The sequence below is a fragment of the Rhipicephalus microplus genome, chromosome 1 (assembly GCF_043290135.1).
Source record: "Rhipicephalus microplus isolate Deutch F79 chromosome 1, USDA_Rmic, whole genome shotgun sequence".
Lineage (NCBI taxonomy): Eukaryota > Metazoa > Arthropoda > Arachnida > Ixodida > Ixodidae > Rhipicephalus > Rhipicephalus microplus.
The window spans coordinates 115,571,821-115,591,688 of NC_134700.1; the positions used below are offsets into that span (position 1 = coordinate 115,571,821).

Here is a 19,868-nt window from a genome sequence, read left to right on the forward strand (position 1 = left end):
CTTGGCAACAGCTGCGTGTGTGAGGCCGACGTGTTTCCGGCGAAGAAGTTTGTAGCTTGGAGAGTGGCCTATTGAAGACGTGAGGTTTCCTGGAAGAGAAACTTCGGCGAGGTTTCCTGGAAGAGAAACTTCGGGGGCAGCGGAACAACAACAACGCTGGACTTTGAGTGAGTGATTCTCGGAAGAGTATCATCCAGACTTGTGTTCCAAGAACTTTGGACTGAATAGGTTTTCTATCTCTTTAGTCTTTAGGTGTCTTGGTTGTTCAATGCGTGCGACTGCATTATAGTGCGTATTGTTGTCAGTGTCCGTTGTTTCGAGTGTGGCTGATTGTACTGTGTAGTACGTTGTTTGGTGGGTGACATATTGTATTCAACTATTGTGGAGTGTGCATACCTGTGTATTGTTTTTGATCTGTCATTATTGAGAATATGATTCTGTTTTGTTTATCAATTCTCGGCTCTGACTTGTTCTTTTGGTCACAGCCGGCGCCCGCTGGCGCGCCAAAAAGGACCACTTCTAAATTGTCCACGCTTTCGTGGTGCGTTTCGGGGGGCCGGTACTTCGGCCCTTGGAATTTGCCCGGCGATCGCCTCCCTAATTAATGGGACGTGTGACACCTGTCTAGAAGGATTTTTCATCCACCTCACAAAAATCTAACTCGGCCCCAAGCACTTACATTAAGGGTTTTGCAAACGCGGATGTACCCTACTTTGAAAATGTTACACATCATGTACCCTGACCTATACCCAAGTAATCTTTGTCCACGTTGTGGGGAAATAGCTTCATTAGAACACATGCTCCGGAAGTGCACCAAATTCGCTCATTTATCGAACATCACCTCTGCCAGATGGAGGCGGTAATCCGCAGCTCGTCCTTGGCAGATCAGCTCTGGGCTGTCCACCAAGCCCGCGAGGCGGCTGAGGAGCTTGGCATCTCAGTCCCCACGTGAAGCTGCCAGCAACACAGTGATCTGTGTTTTGGAGGACCAAATAAAGGTTCATCCAATCCAATCCAATTTTATACCGACGTGCTACCCTGACAACACTGCGCCTCCCTCTCTTCGTGACGGAGGGACGCTGGACGCGCTGAAACGCACATGCATCAAAGCGACGCAGCGCGGTGCGCGCTGGCGAGTATATGGCGGAACCAGCGCATGGCGTGGCAACGCCCGTGTCACGCGAAGAAATGAACGCCGGCGAGCACGTGCACCGCATGACGTCGGAATGTATTGGCGCCTTCACTGTGGCATGTAGTCATGTTCTCACATGACACACATCTCATGATACTCATGTTTGCAGCAGTCGCATGGCTTCGTCATCTATGGGCGTCACGTAATTCCAAATTTCGCTAATGTGAAGCTAGCGAAACGGCCGCGAGCGCATCATCAGTGTGGCATTTAGTCATGTTCTTACATGACACGCATGTCATTGTTATCATGTTTGCACCCGTATCATACCTTTGTCATCCATTCACGTCCTGTAATACCAAACTGAGTATAAGTGCAGCTAGGAAAACGGCCACCAGCGCGTCATGAGCGTGTCATGTAGTATGTTGTTACTTGACACGCATCTCATGATTGTCATGCTTGCACCGGTCACATACCTTTGTCATCAATTCACCTACTGTATTACGAAATTTGGTATATGAGACTCTTGCGAAACAGCCGCCAGCGCGTCATGAGCGTGACATGTAGTCATGTTGTTACATGACACGCATGTCATAATTTTCATGTTAGGATCTGTCGCTTCTGTTCGCCATGCAATCATGCCATACCATATCTGTTTTGCAACATGTAATGTGAACGAAACCACCGCAAGAGCTGCAGGGCCATGAAAAGTAAGTTGTGGCATTCATGACATACATGTCATGATTTTTTTGTTAGGACCATTCCAGTATGCTCTTGATACAGTCATGTTATGCCATACCAAGTTTGGTATCGATACCAGTATCGGAACGGCCAGGAGAGCTAAAAAGCGTAGGCAGCTAGCTAGCTAGATAGATAGATAGATAGATAGATAGATAGATAGATAGATAGATAGATAGATAGATAGATAGATAGACAGATAGATAGATAGATAGATAGATAGATAGATAGATAGATAGATAGATAGATAGATAGATAGATAGATAGATAGATAGATACGCTCAACGTCACCGAAGTTTGCTAAGAAATGCTTGGCATATAAAACTGAGCCTGCATATGAAGAAATGCTGGTGTCATGTCTGGGCATCGCTGAATGATTCCAGCAGTTTTGCGACTGCAGTCGCGCATGTTTGCGACTGGTCGCAAACAGTCGCGAAGGTCATGAACGGCCGCAAAGCGACTGCTTTGGCTAGTCGCTTCCTGACCGATTTTTAAGTTGCGCGACTGAAAAATCGGTCAGGAGGCGACAAAACAATAGAGGCATGAAAAAGGGAAACAAGCTGAGTAGAGAGTAACATAAACAGAAAAGGAAGACAGACATTACGATCCGGGGTTTTAGAAGGTTTCTATCCATAGGTTTTTTTTACCTTATGGTGTTTGTCGAGTACCTTCTCAGCAGAACAGGGCCCGGATTCACAAAACTCACTTACGAAAACATTTTTGCGCAAGATAAATTTTGTTGCGTAAGTCGATTCACGAAACGAAAAAACGTCGTAGGAGGCTATAGTTGTCAGATCGGCCGCTGCAAATAAAGCGCGCTGTGACTGCCCGAGAACATGTCAGCGATGATGATGCAGTTGCTATATTTGCTTACGTCACCGAAAAGTGCTCGTAAGTGGATTCACGAAGCGAAATTGTGCGTAAAAACAGCATGGCTGAGAGAAAATCCCAAGAGTGGTCCGGACCACTCTTAGGAACAATGTGGCTACTTCGAACCGGCTGCCGCAGCGGTATACTTTGGTGCTCTGGCTGGTTTTGAGTTAATTCACGCCGATTAAGGGCTGCCTGATGACTGCAGGTGCGTTTTTATTTTTTTCGGCGCTTTGAGCTTCGCGTGTTGTTTCCCTTGTACGCAGTGGATGGTGTTGACAACCACCACCGTCCAATAAGTTCGAAGTCGCAGTAATTGAAGAATTCTATTGGGTGTCAATGGCATAAAACTACCCATGTAGAGATTTGTGGTTGGATGAAAACTAATGTGATACGTGAATGGTCGGTGCATTCGAACGCGACATGACATAGGATTAACCTTATTTGTTACGTTGTTGTGTTGCGCCCCATGTCATCCAATTAAAAGTGCGACTCGAGATCCTTGCCTCTTTGGTGGAAATTACCACCAAAAAGATTAATGGGAGCACATTCTTTGCACGCTATTGGAAATAAAAATGAGAGGAAGTTTTCAGTGAGTGGTTCCTTAAGTTTGTGCTCTAGCGTACTTTCATTGGCTCTAACTGTCCAATGGTTGTGATCTCTGAAATACAGCTGTCGATACACTTTGGGACGATCTGGAACAAAGCGTACTTTGTAAACCAAAGCTTATTAGGGGTGCACGTGATTACGCAAGAACTACAAACAAATCATGCATCTTCACCTTCACTGTTCAGACACCGATATGGACCGTGATATTATGGCAAGCAATCGGAATGAAACGACCCTAGTAACTTTGTATGACACCGAAAATACGCAAAGCCTCACGATTCTGGAGCAAACCTTCGCTGAATTAATCCCTGAGTCAATTACCAGCCATTTAACTTGGTGCACGAACATCAATCAAAGGTAGAGCGAGCCACTGACATGTATTTTGTGCGACGTAGCGACCACTTGACCTGAGAATAGTAGCGTTGCGAAGGCGAATCCCCTGTCGCATGCTCTGATCGAAGCAGACGACAAACGCGAGCAGACGACGGCTTGGCCGACAGGCACAGCTTGTGATTGGTTGTGAAGCAATACCCTCTACATCAGCTCACTCCGTGACGTTGCCAAAACACTTCTTTCATCTGGCACGCCTGTCCTGTTCGTCATATCACCCCCCTCGCACATAAGAGAAAATTTTTTCACGCCGTGCAAATAGTGCAAGTACTTTCTAAGAGCTCTCTTATCATCTTATGTGCTGCGCAGTTGTCGAAAACAACATGGCGTCGTAAACAGCATATCGGTCGGTGCGACTTTCAGCAAACGCTTCTCGCACGAGTTACTTCAGCGTTTGACCGGATGTGTTGTGATTACAGCAGCTCTTTTGGTGCGTGTAAGCAGTGCGGAAAGCTGTGGCAGTGCAATGGTGTACGGTGAAGCGCAGCGAAGCCTGTGCGTCGGTGTGGTTATCAAGCGGGGATCGGCGTCGGTGTATCGACGGCAACTAGCACTCGAGAAGCCTGCAATGTGTGTTTGTGTGCCGGTAACAGTTCGTTCGCTTGACTTTCCAGTCTCTCAGTTTGGTGCTGTGCGACATTTCGGATTGAGAGCATTTTGACACGTTACTTAAGTGATCCCAAGTACGTACGGAAACGTATGAACTACGCGCTCGGTTCTTGCTTCGCCACTAGTTAGCCCGTACGCTTCTATTTACATGAGAGCAATGTACTGTTCGGGAGGGAAACGATGTTCGTTGTGAACAGTGGTGATGTGTTGACGTTCCAAGACTTGTGAACAAGTTGTGCTCGTGTGACCGAAAATTGAAAGACAGCGTTGATAACTGTTTTGCCCTGCGAAGTCGTGGTGGGGAAGCTTGGCGCTTTTGTTTGTTAAGTCGTCACTTCTCCTTTTTGTGATAACCATAGTCCTAGCGCTGTGATGTGATCAACCAAAACTGCGAGATGCTACATTCTGTTGTGGATCGTGTTACTTTGGAAGCGCGCTTAGACTGTTCTTCGGTAACAAATTGAGAGTTCTATGTGGCAGTGAAAGCCCGTGAACGCCAAGCTTCCCTCCATCCCCCCCCAAAAAGCAAAGATTTCACCGGTGCCTTGCTTTGGATGAAGTTGTAGGCCATTATCGCCTAACTACAGGTTTCCGAGTTCGTCTGGCTATCGTTTTGCACGGCACTACAGCCTTGACAACAGCCGGTCATGGCCAGTTCTTACACTTTATCAATGGACGTGCACTCCTGGCCAGCGCTTCATTGCTGTCACCAGCAGCTTCCAGTCTGCAGATGCCATTTGCCTGTTGGGCGTACTTGGTTCCTTATGACACCGACGGCTACTAAATGCTGCCATCGGTTAGTTCACCTTGCAGAACTAAATTCCACCGGTACTATGATTCACGCAGTTCTATAACGTGTGCAAGTTTTTAAGCCCATCAGATGTAATGTTTCTCTATGGTAAGTTGAAGCATGAAAAATTTACTACTACTGTTATATACATACATATATTATGTAGCAAATACATAAAAAGTTTTTGTGATTTGATACAAGTGAGCTCTTGTTTGATTATGAGGTTGGGCCTGTCGATTGACCACGTTTGATAGTTGGAAAGTTAATGTGAATTTATTTTTCAGGAGCCAGGTTGCACTTAAAAATTTATGTTATCTTGGAAAATTAGTTCTATAAACGATTACCACTGTGGTAGTACTATACTTCAGTAGGACATATATATATTGCGGTACGTAAATTTTACATGAGGCTTCAGTTTATTTCAAAGTGAATATAGCTGATTTTGGTCACTTTAACAAAGTGATAGCTTCCTCAAATAAGTATTAGAAGTGAGTGCTTTTAATGATTGTTTTTAATTAAATATCTCGTTTTTGGCTCTTCACAGATCGCAGAGATTGGTTTGTTAAGGTCCTGTGATGCATCGGTTGCACATTCTGGCACATCAATCCTCATCATTACTTGGAGCACCTGTACAAAAATAGGAAGGACACGTTCTCCCTAACTGTGCAAGCCTATGTCACTGCTGGGACTGTTATCATTCAGCGGATGTGACATGGAAGCATGCATGGCAGCCTCATCTGGAAGGACTGCAGTCTGCTTGGGAGCTTCGAGGGCACAAAACTGCCTAACGGCTGGCTGCAAGGTTAGTTTTTCTTTAATACATACGATTACGTGAACACCACTTACTGTGCACAAATTGAAAACCCAAGCATGGTTGCTTTCAGTGGATACCTGTAATATTCTTATACATAATTCTTATTCAACATTTATAGAACTAAATTGCAAGATAATTGAGAATGTTGAAAGCTGAAAGCCTGCAGCTTATGAATGACACTCCAATAATCTGAGACTCAAAAGCTTGTGCTTTGAAACGAGCACAAATACTTTGATTCCTTATTGAGCTCTCGAGCTTGTGACTCCCTCTGTGGATCAAGTGCTCTGGAAGGGAATAGCAAGTGGGTGAAAATCGCCTGGCTGTTCACAACTTGCAAGGAGAAAGACCTATTGAAGAAGCCTCAGATGACATAGGGCCAGTAACTGCATCTTTTACCTAATGTAGCTTTTTCTCTCTCAGTGCTGTTGCTTGTGTTTCAGCCGAACATGTTCACCACGATTGCATAGTGATATATATTTTTCTACAAATTGTACCTGACCTAAGTATGCATTGTTAATCTCTAAAGGTGACGTTCAGTGTGTTTCAAAGCCATGGCTTCTCATTTCTTTGTCTGTGGCTAGCCTATTTCAGCAGCAGAGCGATGCAGCTAGCACACACGCAATCCAAGTCATGGAGCGCTCCTTTGGTGTTCTGTGCAGGATGCAGCATATCCATCCGGCAAGACACTGGTATCTACAATAATGGTGAGTGTTGGTGGCACCTGTAGGAGCCTGTTGTGTTTGTTGCGTATGAATATTTCCCCTGATGAAGTGCAATTTTCAAAGGTTTTCTTAATTTAGAATAATAGATGTCAGCAACAAGCACACTCATATTCCACAAGTTCTTTGTGTCTTCTAGACTGCCCATTTGCTCCTATATGCGGTATGGTGAGCTGGTTATGTTAGACAGCCTTAAAATTATGAACATTGGCTGTTGTGTTGTAATGCAGTCTAACTTGTGTTTCTTAGTGAACTTATTTTTGGTCTACTTCTCGCACCTAGTGTAAAGTCGAAATAGAAGAAACTCTATTGGCTTTTTATGCCTGTCAGAAGTTTCATGTCTTCATCTATAACATTGTAGTTTTGCTCTTGTAACATACTAAATATATTTTCAGTCTTCACTGTTTGTGTGTGTGTGTGTTGAGGCTTCTCATTGGCTTCTGAAAATACAAAATCTGTAAATATGAGCACATAATTGACAACTATACACTCTTGCATGTAGCATGGTTGTAACAATGATCTGTATTTTTCTAAGTTCCAGCATTAACAAGTGGTTCGGTTCTCCACGGTCATGAACAGTGTATCAGGAACAGAGCACAGAAGACCAACAAGTATAAAGGGACTGCCAGTGACTGTCTCCTGCTCAAAGTTTACAACAGCAGAAAGAGCACATTGTGATGATGTCAGGAGCAGCTGCTGCTTAACTTCTTAGCAGTGCATTATTCAGCGGTTCATTTGCTTGCATTCGAAATTATTTAAATTTTGCATGGAAGATACCAAACTATGACACTAATTTAAAGGCTGCTGTAGTGTTAGTGGGCAAATATTTTTGAGCTGAAGTTTTTAACATGTGTGTTAAGTGCCTGCGTGCCTCTACATTTACATGCCAGAAATGACAACATCTATGGTCGCCAATGGTAACTGTGTGTGCATTCATCGTAGTACAAGAAGTAAAGCCATGGATGCAGTAATCATGTACTTAGTCGATGTAATCCTTCAGTGTACACTCTTTTGTATAGCACCAATGATGCCATGAGTGTATAAGCTCTGGGAAGTGACTATATGTGAATTATTTAATTTGGAAGGAAGAGGATCATCACTACTCCTAGTATATCTTAACAGTAGATTTTAGTGCTTGGGTATTACCCACTGCCTATCCGTCCTTCAACTGTCTACTTATCTACTGTGTAAGTGTAACTTTTTAAATGTATACTTTGCTTGGATAGGTTTGTTCATAATGTAATGCAAGTGACTTATCTAGGCAGCTCTACTCAGACTAGAAATAAAAGTATTTATTTTTATGTGTAGCTATAGCATGCATTTACTTGTGTTTTTCTAGGTACCTGTACAATTGTTTAGCCCTAAAAAAGTGCTGGTATACTCTAATATGGAATCTGGCATCTTAAAATGGTTTGTTAGTGGAAGTAAGAATGTGTTTACAACCAATATTACTATCCACAGATGAACTGTGAAAACTCTGTGGAAATTTATATACATTTATTGAACTTTGTCAAGGCAAATGTTGTTATGTTCTTTTATTGTGGTCTCTGTTTCATGCAAATGACACATAATTACTTTGCAGTGGCATAGTATTAGTTGTTATTTTACACATATGTGCTGAGCAACATCGCAGTTGAGGCCAGCAGCAAGACATACATGCACTGGAGCATCACCTCACATAGTGTACAGTCTTTGCCCACCAGTAAACTCAATATTTTTCAAGCAGACTAATGGACAGCTGTATGGGAACTGTGTTGATGCCGAAACTTTGAAGTCTTCTTGAGGAGTGTTTTTCATCATTTTTGTCCAAGTGAAGTAGCTACCCAAGGCCACAACTGGTGGGATTGTGGTGGTTTCCTCTCTCTAAAAGCACTCCTACCAGCTGCCTCAATGTTATTATGGCGCTCTTTGGCCAACAATTGGCCCTTGCGCCACCAAAAACTACTCATCATCATCAATGTTAATATGGGCTGAATTCACGAACTGGAAAAATAATTGGTCTTTGTTTTCTTGGCCGAAAAAGTCACTTCCACCGTTGAGCCACCACAACGCGCCAGAATAGAAACTTTTAGCTAAATAAAATTGATTCTACTTTTGAGAAGTGTTTTGGGGAAACGAAATGGCACTTATAGCTGTCAATATAAACACTGTTTGCACAAAGGAGCTTAGTAGCTTATAATTGTATTATTCATGTATTGTCTAGAATTTACTCACGCTGTGCCAACTTTCAGCCCAAGTGTCCTAACATGCTTTGTTAGTGGGTTGTGAATGAGCCAAGCTATGTAAATAAACAGAGTGATATTGCAGATCTGTACAAAATATTGATGCACAGCCCTTTTCTTTAGCAAGATATTGTCAAGGGCTTTATTCTTTTGTTTTTTAAAAAAACTGCTTGTCACTGGGCAGCAGCGGAAAACTATGCATCAAGCTTTTGCGAGATGGTTCGAAAAACACCGTGTTCAGACATAACAGTGCCGGTGAATTTTTCTCGTAAGTTACTTTCTGTAGTATATTCAAAATGAGTGTATTAGAATCGTTGTTTTATAGCCATTCATTTTAATATTTACACCTGAGTGTGTGTATGTATGTATGTATGGTTGTATGTATGTATGTATGTATGTATGTATGTATGTATGTATGTATGTATGTATGTATGTATGTATGTATGTATGTATGTATGTATGTATGTATGTATGTATGTATGTATGTATGTATGTATGTATGTATGTATGTGTATTTATGTATGTAGGTATGTATGTATGTATGTATGTATCTTTTAAATGAGAATCCGTTTATCATTGGTGAGTAAGTTTGGTAATGATTTGGCTGAATTTGTTTCTAGTTATTTCTCTTTTGAGCCATTATACATTTCAATTTGTTTTGTACTGCATAAAAATAAATGTAACCTTACACAGAATATGTGTGTTCGAAGAAGTTTCATTTACCAACCTACAGTCATGGGCAAAAAATTGGGTAAAATGGAACGAACCTGCGAAGAATAGTTTCGAGCATAGCTACTCTACATGGCATATCTCGTACACATTGCGTTGGTTGAATATGTCGATTTCAACCTTTCAATTTTAATCAGAATAAGCAAGCTATCACCCGTGGTTGTATATGTGTGTGATATTTATGTATACTGTGATACCGGTTCGTAATTACAATTAAGGTCACAAACCTACTCAAGCTGAATACACGAATTTTGTCCATGCACCTTTCATCTGCACTGCAACTGTTGTTAATAAAAAATAAACTTCAGTTTAGAAATTTATTCTAGTAACCAAAAGCAGGGTATCTCTTTATCACATAAATGAAATTGCCATTGTTCTATTCTATTCTGGACAATAGGGGACCCTCTCAGCAGAACTCGATTAACTGCTATAGTTCATTTTAACCATTGACAGCGACATTACACTGAAGCGTGCAGCATGACAAATAGCGGGAGAGAAGACACAAACTAATCACTCTGTTTGCGTCAGCTCTAACTGTCCGTGCTCTTTGGTCTTGCTGCATGTGATGATGCCCACCAAATTAGCATGAAAGCGTGTCCCTACAAAGGCAGTCAACTTGGCTGCAAGCAGTTAGCTCACTGCATGTGTAGATTTTCTTCAAAACACTGTGAAGACTGATTGCTGGTCGAATATCCAAACACGTGAAAAGTAATATACCAGGTATGATATTGGTATTTCAGCACTGGACACTTTTGCGATAAGAGACGATGGAGGAGAAAAGTATGAACCCTTAATTGTTAAATTTTTGAAGGAGCACAGTACAGCGCTTTTGGGTCAAAAGGGGAGTGAAAGAAGCAAGTGCGAAAGCCTACTTCTCAAAAAACTAGTACCCGCCACCACGCATAATGTCAGGCCGGGCAACCTCTTGAAAAAAAAAGTGCTCAGTGATTCTGCGAATCGAACCAAGTACCTCCTAGATTGCAGTTGAGCGCTGTAACCGCTCGTCCACTGCAGCAGTGCTTGTGTTCGCCCTATTGCTGATATATCGTCATTCCTTCGAATGAAGCCAAATGCAAAAACGTCCCGTCAAACTTTGTCAAAAATAGAAAAAATAGTTAGAATGCGTTTTCCCAAGGTTACTAGAAGATAGAAACCGCCACGTGTGACTGTATAATCGTGCGCTATTTATTCTTGTACATTACTGTCATGACGTTGGGATAGCCGGCTCTAACGTACGCTACCTTCTCATAGTTTGCCAAATATAGATAAGAAAATAAAAATATATATCGGCCTGTGACAACGGTAATCAACTATTATGAGTTCACTGTCACTAGCGTCACTTTCACTAGATGAATGCTCAGTTTGCTTCCAATATTGTTATTTAGGAAAGTTTTGGCTCATTAACTCAACTCTCTTAATTAGCATTGATTCTCACACCTAAGGACAGTCACACTTCATCTCGATTTCTGAGTGGCTGCCACTCCCATATAACGCGTACTCCACCTTTTTATGCTCTCCAAGCATCTGACCCTGCTTTGCGGAGACTTTCTCTGACGTCTGCTGGGCCAGAAAATTGTCTTTATTATCTATCAATTTCAAGCTTTCGCGAAGCCAAAACGAGAGTATCTCTCTCGCTCTTTTCATTCTTTTCGCATGTGTGATAACGTCTCTCGACCTCAAGACTCGTATACACGTCCCTTGCTTCGTTTGCGCACTCAAACAACGCTGGGCGAAATATTTGCACCATGTTTTGTGAAAAGCATTAGCACTGGGACACCTCCCGACGAGTCTCCCTCATTTTGCGTAGACATATACCTAAGCGTAAGCGTACGCACGTTCTCGCATTTCGGCTTTATAAAAATGCTGCGGTGCATGGAACCAGCGAAATTGCGCTCACAATTTCATTTCATTACTGCTGTTATCTATTTCCGCACGATTCGTCTGCAGGCACCAAAGTCGCTCATGTGTCTTGTAATAAAAATATTGTAACAAAGGCTACCTTTGACTATAGGTACAAAACACCCTTACGTTCACCACTATACCGTGCTAGATTGCACCAAATTAGTTAAGTAGCAGCGCAGCTTCAATGAAATGTAAGGTCGCGTTAAATAGGGGAAGACATTGGAGGCACATTTTCAAACATTGCATGCATCGATTTATGTGTGGTTTCATTTATGTGGTACACCTGGAGTGTTGTTTACTTGTACTTGGCGAGATAGTGCATGGATTGCTCGGTGGCTTAAGGCCATCGAGCAATTATTTTTTTTAGCTACAGTCGTTAATTAAAGGCGAGTGCTTGGCTTTGCACAGCCCACCAAAACGTCTATTACAACATACGCGGCATCCCGTAAGCGCTGTAGCAGACGCTCGCGGAACTGAAACTTAGATGCAGCAAATCATTGGCTATCATCGTATACTCTCGATGCTAGACGCTTTGCGTGCTACCTTGATATTCTTGGCACACACTTCTTTCTTTTCTTGTCGTTTCATCGGCTATCGTGTGTCCTCCTTGCCCTCTTAAGTGCCGAATAAGTTAAATTCATACCCGCGCTATAGTAATCCCTCTAGATATAAGAACTTTTGGCTAAGAAAATGCGTAGCCAAAGAGAAAGCTTTGTGAATTTGGCCCCAGATTAGAAACTTTGGCCTTTAATCTCCAGGCCGTATATTAGTGGACATACACGACCGCTCCAGTCAGATGGACGAATTTTAAGCACCCGAAAGCAAACGTTAGAAGACGTTCGTTTCGAATTAGCCAATCTGCTTTGAAGCAATTTGTTATCACTTTTTTGCAAGCGGGGTTGACGCTTTGGCTGCCATAAAGGAAAGAAAGTGAAATGGAACCACTTTAGGCTGATAATTACTCTAAAATGTATGCGCTGGCACATATGCCATCATACGCCTATTAGTAAAAGACAAAATGAAGGAAAAAGTTTTATTCTTAAACTTCGCGCCCCTATTTCCCCATTTGAATGTCAGCGTGCTGCGGTGCATTATAATGTACTTTTCCTATTTTTGAGACAAGCTTTCGGACGCCTGTTTCTGTGTTCAGCTAAGTTGGCGTAATCGCCCGAGCGAACGAGGACAAAAAAAAATTGAGTGCATGTGGTAGCCGAGGATGAAAGACGGTGATCGTGAGGAGAGCTTGAATAGAAGAGAACGATAGCGGCGAGATGACAAGTTTGGCAAGGCACCGCAGAACTGCAACTATAAAAGTATAAAATTAATATCATTGGTAATATTATCGGAGGTTTAACGTCGCAAATCTACCATATGACTATGAGAGACGCCGTAAAAAAGGGCGGCGGAAATTTTCACCACCTGTGCCTTTTCAACGTGCACCGAAATCTGAGCACACGGTCCTACAGTATTTCTGCCTTCAACGATAATGCAGCCGCCAAAATGGGTATTCAATCCCGTGACCTGTGGATCAGCAGGCTTAGCGACTAGACCACCGTGGCGGGTCAGCACCACAGCAATGCGCACCGTAAAGCGCACTTCCGTGCGTCTGCTGTAGTGGCAAGCAAGGGTTGCCAACCGTTGGGTAATAACCCTGCCTATAGTTCACTTTCGAAATTTTGCGTCCACCATAGGGCAGCAGGGCGGTGACGTAAGGCAATTGCTACATTTCGCTGGTCATATATAAGTGAAAATTGTAAAAAGTCGCCTGACATATTCAATCGGTAAATTCCTCGAGAGATCCGAATTGACATCACTTTCATGTCTTTGTGCATTAGCACGAAAATTAAATATAGTGCATCAAGCATCCTTGTAGTAGGTTTGTGTGTTTCTTTCTTTTTCGCGGGTGCTTTTTGCTTTCTTTTCGGTGGTCACACCTTTGTTGATTTCGTGTATGGGCGTATAAATTTTGAGATTGTGGTCAGCCCAAACACAAATATATGCGAAAAATACACTCGCACACATAATGGAACAAATTTTCAATACACTTGCTTATATAAACAAAACTATGCTTCCTGCCTAGAAGAGCCCGAATATTGAAAAATGCACTAATATAATTGCTTGATATGATTGATACCGTCATATGAATATGAAAAACACCGTAGTGGAGGCCTCCGAAAATTTCGATCACCTGCCGTTCTTCAACGTGCACCCAAATCTGAGCACACGGGATTATGGCTTTTTCGCCACCATCTAAAGTGCAACCACCGCTGCCGGGATCAGATTCTGGGACCTGTGGGTCAGAAGTCGAGTATCTCAGCCACTAGACCACCGCGGTGGGGCGTGCGCAAAAGCTAAATAATGGTCTACTAACACAGAATAATTAGGTCTATTTCGCTCGTCTCAATGCATATTTGAATACATCTTAGCAATATATAGCACACTATGGTTTTCTTTTTAGTAAACCAATATGAAAGTATTCCCCATTCTAAAGTATGCAGAAATCCGACCAAAGTCTTTATCGATGCTCTTTTGTACATTTGCGTACATTGAATTACGTGTGCAAAGATTATTTCTTTTCTATAAGGGTCTTTTTATTACAAAAGTGTTTCATGCTGGAGTCCAGCACAGCTGCGCTGACGTATTTCCGTCATGCATATGGTGCTGCAAAATAAAAACTAAGAGATTGTCAAGCAAAAAAAAAAAAACGAGGAAAAAAAGGTTTCATGGCCGGGCGTCAAACCTGTGACATATCCTCCGCAGCGTGCGGCGCGAAACATACATCGCACTGCGTAGGTTGCCAAGCTTGCTAACAACAAGCTATTTTATTTATATACACCGTATAGCGGTCCTCAGAGCCCAGACAATTCAGTGCGTTTTCGTCATCAGCCGCCAAACGGTGCTACTATGAAGATTGCCGTTAAACAGCTTGATCTGGAAAGTAGCCGACAGTCGTCTCCATGCACGCGGACTACTGTTCGATGCTTCGCGTATTTATCGCCTCTTTCTGCCGGAGCGGTGCATACGACATGCTGAACCCTCCAGTGGCTCGCTGAAGTCACCTTCAAAATCACTGGTTGTTTAATCGGCCCCTCGACGTATAAAATGAGAATCCGTCCTTGAAAGGGGCCTAGTAACACGTTTTCAGCATTGTCAGAAAACGCTGCCGATCGGTAGTAGAGGCTCCCGACAACACGCAAGCCAAATACTATATCACAGCATGCGGCCTGTAATTCACAATAAATTATCAAAGGCAGCTAAGAATAGCTTTTTTTCGCTCGACAAATCACAGAATCAGCCCGAGAATCACTCGTAGTAAGCCCATCTGTCAGCCATTGGCCTATTTGAACATGGCATGTTCGGTTGTTACAGAAGTCGCCGCGAGAGGCCGTCACTTGGCTACGCGTGTGCGTGCGATCGCAGTGAAAAAACCGCGTATTCGAAGAGAAAAAAAAGTGCTCAAGGTCATCAGGCGCGAGGGACGTTTTTTTATTTGCCCCTCCCATTTTGCTCTGCTCAGATTCCAGCGCTTTCGTCAGGGCGAGAGAAGAGAGAATACGATTGCAGCGTGGGACAAATCTTTGTGACTCAGCTCGTACCGGACAAATTTTTAAAGATCTTGTGGCATTGAGTTTGTGAGGTAATACGCTTTTTAAGTGAATTAGTTTCATTGTTATCCAGAGAAGTGTTTCAGGCCCAATTAAAAAAAATGTGTCTGAAGCAGGCTTCTCAAACAACATAGCGGCAAACACATCTTTGAAGATTCTTGAGCAAAAGCGCCTAAAAAACGAGAAAGGGTGCATATTTAAAGGCTGAGCCCTTTGTATCGCCGTTGCCGCTTCGACCATCTATAACGCGCACATCCGCAGCGGCGACGCAGTGGTTATAGCGCTCGATTACTGAAACGCAGAGTGGTGTATTTATCTAATGGCGGCCAATACATTTCCGGTGGAGGCGAAACGCTTGGGTTCTGTATGCTTAGATTCACGTGCACGGGAAAGAACACCAGGTGGTCAAAGCTTCCGGAGACCTCCTCTACGTCGTGCCTCATGAGTCATAATTATATCGCGGTTTTGCAATCTTATACCCTATTGTTATACCTACAAGCATTATTACATCACCACCTCGGTTACATAGTAAGCGCATCGACGAAAGTTTGTGTCCTAACTGTGGTTTATTGGCGAGCTCAAAGGATGTAGCCAAGAAGAAATGTAGTGGTTCATTTAAATTCAATTGGCAATACATACACGTGGCCATAATTGGCCATGCATGCATACATACATACATACATACATACATACATACATACATACATACATACATACATACATACATACATACATACATACATACATACATACATACATACATACATACATACATACATACATACATACAACGCGCATACATACATATGCCCCGCCGCGGTGGTCTAGTGGCTAAGGTACTCGGCTGCTGACCCACAGGTCGCGGGCTCAAATCCCGGCGGCGGCGGCTGCATTTCCGATGGAGGCAGAAATGTTGTAGGCCTGTGTGCTCAGATTTGGGTGCACGTTAAAGAACCCCAGGTGATCGAAATTTCCGGAGCCCTCCACTACGGCGTCTCTCATATTCACATGGTGGTTTTGGGACGTTAGACCCCACAAATCAATTAATCAATACATACATACATGCATGCATACCTACGCGTACACACACGCGATTCACACACCGACACACATACATGCACTTTCGCATACCCACGTGTTAAGGATATCCACCCTCATACATACGCAAGCACGAAGGGAAGTACGCGAAGGCGTGCACATTTGCATGCACAGGCATATATACGCGTATGAATACACAAATTCTCGCGCAAGCGCACACATACACGCGTGCGCACACGGGAAACGCACTTGAGAATACACGCAAGCAGAAATTCACGCCTGTGCACACATGACAGACTTACGTGCTCACATACTTACCCGCACATAAACACAAGCCAGTGCACACGCGTGCAGGCGCACACATTTGCCCACACATGCACACGCAATCTCATTCGTATACGTGCACATATACCCACCCACCCGCGCAAATCCACACACGCCAATAACGCGTAAACACATGCCTGGAGGGTTCACGGCACGTGTGAGGAATGAAAAGCAAGCGAAATTTGCTTGTGTGAGCTTTTCGTGATATCAGGGTCCACTGAGTGAGTGAGTGAGTGAGTGAGTGAGTGAGCCAGTGAGTGAGTGAGTGAGTGTGTCTATAAACTATTATTGGGTTCAGGAAAACGTGACAGAAGACACACCTGGCTAATTCCATGACAGGACCGACAGGTCTAGCCGGCCGGCTCGATGACGGACACGCTTGATGGCGATGATTTGGTCTTCGAAGACGGCACTTCGCGGAAGCGCATTCAACTCTTCCTTGCCGAACATCGACCCTAGCGACCCGCTCTCCCAGAGCGCGTGAGGTGAAGTAGCAACCTCGCCATATCCCTCACAAAAATTATTCGTGTATATTTCCAGATGGGTGCAATTAAGGAACACAGGATTTCGATAGAAGCTTGTTTGCAAGAGTCAGAGCGTGACCGCCTGAGGCCTTAACCTGGAATGAGTTGGCGGGAAGACCTTTATCTCAATGTAAAAGAATGCAGGTATGTCATTGTGCGTGCCAGGACCTGCCCTGTGTCCGGGAGCAAAGTCACCTGATCCAGGAACAGCATGGCCGGCAAATCCACTGGCAGCCTTGGGGGCAGACTTCTTAAGGTTCAGAAGAACTCCTCAATTGTCCCTGCATTAGCAGGGTAGCAAACGTTGAGTTTGATGGTGCTGTCACTGTTTTGGCGCTTCTCAGAATATAATGTATCTGCCGAGCTACCCCGGCCGTACTAAAATGTCCTGACGGCCCCTTTTGAGTCCCTATACATGCTGTCTCTCCGACCATCCTGCATGGCGAGTGCAATGGCCACTTGCTCGGCCATCTCGGGTTCGAGCCGCAGTTTATGTGCGTGACAATGCGTGTCCATGACGTAAACTGCCAAAGCCCTGTCATTTTGGTACGCAGCGACGTCCATGAAGCTTGATTCGATATCTTGTTCTTGAATGAGGATGATATAATACTGTAACGATGTTGAACGACTGAAGGTGTAATAAAACGTATTTATTAAAGGGCGAACCTGTGCCCACAACTCAAAGGGACTATGGCGATAGCACGTTACAGCAGAACACCAAAGATGTCTCCTTCTTCTACTTCTTCAAGAAGAGTCCCAAGCGCGTGGCGCACATCAGCATGGGCCAGCTGGGTTCTCGCGCTATCATCATCGTCTCTGCGCAACATAGACGGCGCGTATGTATGTCCCTGTGCGCGCGGCGATGGGCGCGTTGTTTGGATGCAGGCACTATGTCGCGGCATAATCCCCCTCCTCATACGTATCGTCCCGATGCGTCAGGCAATGAATAGATTCGTGATAGGCGTCACTGGTCTTCCGGTGATTTTTCATAGCAAGGCTTCATCCGAACTACATGTACAACATTTGTAGGTTTGCGGCGTTTTGAGCTCCCGTGTATAGCAGATCTGACTTGGTAAGTTACATCGCTTACATGATGGAGTACTTCGTAAGGACCGAAGTAGCGGCTAAAAAGTTTTTAAGAAAGTCCACGGCGACGCACTGGGGTCCATATCCATACTTTGTCACCTGGTTGAAAATGCGCTTCGGTACGACGCTGATTGTACCCACAGGAGTCAATACGCTGTTGGCGGCGTATTCTGTATCTCGCCATCTGTCGTACTTCCTCGGCTCTTTGCAGGAAGTCATCAAGGCCAGGTGGATTGCTGCTTTTATCCTTCAGTGGTAACATGGCATCCAGTGGAGTTTTGACTGTTCGGCCGAATACAGGGTCAAATGGTGTCACTCGCGTTGTCTCTTGAACGGCTGTATTATATGCGAACGTAATGTAGGACAATATTTCATCCCACAGTTTATGTTCGACGTCGACATACATTGAAAGCATATCAGTCAGAGTTCTGTTCAGGCGCTCCGTTAGGCCAATTGTTTAAACGAGGATGGTATGCTGTAGTTCTTCTGTGGTCTGTATAGATCATTCGCATTAGACATTTCATTAGGTCTGCAGTAAAAGCTGGGCTACGATCTGTAAATACGACGCTGGGTGTACCATGTCTGAGGACTATGTTGTTGATGAAGGACTTGGCAACTTCAAGAGCTCTTGCAGTGTACTGCGAGTCGGTCTCAGCGTAACAAGTGAGATAGTCTGTGTTTACGACTATCCACTTCTTGCGTGCAGTCGATGTCGGAAACGGGCCTAGGAGATCCATACCGACTTGTTGGAATGGGGCATGCGGTGGTTCTACTGGCTGGAGGAGGCCTGCAGGTTTCACGGATGGAGTTTTGCGTCGTTGACAATCACGGCAAGTTTTGCACATAGCTCTGAACTGATGATAATAGTTTTGGTCAGTAGTATTTTAGGTGAATTCTACCGAATGTACGGCTGACACATGTGTCCAGATGTTGGCTCATCATGACATGCGTGTAGAATCTCGTTTCGTAAACGTGCACGTACAACGAGTAAAAACTTGTCACCATGAGGCTTGAAGTTTCTCTTGTGAAGGACCCCTTCTCGAAGACAGAACGAAGGGAGCCCTCTGGATAAAGTGCGTGGGACTTTAACGTTGAGTCCTTGGAGACGCTGTATAAGCGGCAGCAAATCGGGGTCATTTTGTTGTTGTTGAGCGATTTGTGATGCCTGGACGACGCCTAGAAACGGGAAGTCTTCTTCCTCCAGCTCACTCGTCTCCACTGGTGCGCGTTACAGGCAGTCGGCAACGCTGTGCTTTTTCCAAGATTTGTACACCACAGTAACATCGTACTCTTGTAGCCTAAGGCTCCATCTTGCTAGTCGGCCAGAGCGATCCTTAAGATTCGCCAGTCAACACAGGCAATGGTGGTCACTGACTGCTCGAAATGGTCTACCGTAGAGGTACGGCCGAAATTTACTTATGGCCCAGATGACCACGAGACACTCTTTTTCGGTTGCGGAGCATTTTGTCTTAACTTTCGAAAGCTTGCGGCTCGCATACGCTAGCACTTTTACTTGGCCGTTTTGCCGCTGTACTGGAATGGCTCCGAGGCCGACGTTACTCGCATCAGTGTGAACTTCAGTTTCGGCAGTATCATCGAAGTGGGCGAGGATTGGAGAGGCTTGCAGGCGTGTTCTTAACTCATCAAATGCTTCCTGTTGTTCACTTTCTCACATAAAGGGCACCTCGTCTTTTGTCAGATTAGTAAGTGGTTCAGCAATGTTCGAAAAATTTTCCACAAATCGCCGATAGTACGCGCATGAACCCAGGA

General features: G+C 44.1%; 2 protein-coding genes across 2 annotated transcripts in view; one reads left to right on the top strand and one right to left on the bottom strand.

Moving 5' to 3' along the window:
- LOC119178219 (acidic mammalian chitinase-like) overlaps positions 1–19,868 on the bottom strand; it is a 123,443-nt gene that overhangs the window by 86,869 nt on the left and 16,706 nt on the right. The gene's annotated exons all lie outside the window — the stretch shown is intronic.
- On the top strand, positions 3,772–9,585 carry LOC142796732 (uncharacterized). Its single transcript, XM_075887307.1, has 4 exons — positions 3,772–5,141; positions 5,680–5,937; positions 6,531–6,653; positions 7,204–9,585. The coding sequence occupies exons 2-4, from the start codon at positions 5,856–5,858 to the stop codon at positions 7,344–7,346; spliced, it is 348 nt and encodes a 115-aa protein (XP_075743422.1). The 5' UTR covers positions 3,772–5,141; positions 5,680–5,855; the 3' UTR covers positions 7,347–9,585.

Coding starts and splice junctions, on each gene's coding strand:
- LOC142796732 (XM_075887307.1), top strand. CDS start 5,856: ATGCATGGCAGCCTCATCTGGAAGGACTGCAGTCTGCTTGGGAGCTTC. Junction 5,938..6,530: donor GCCTAACGGCTGGCTGCAAG/GTTAGTTTTTCT, acceptor GTCTGTGGCTAG/CCTATTTCAGCAGCAGAGCG. Junction 6,654..7,203: donor CACTGGTATCTACAATAATG/GTGAGTGTTGGT, acceptor TATTTTTCTAAG/TTCCAGCATTAACAAGTGGT.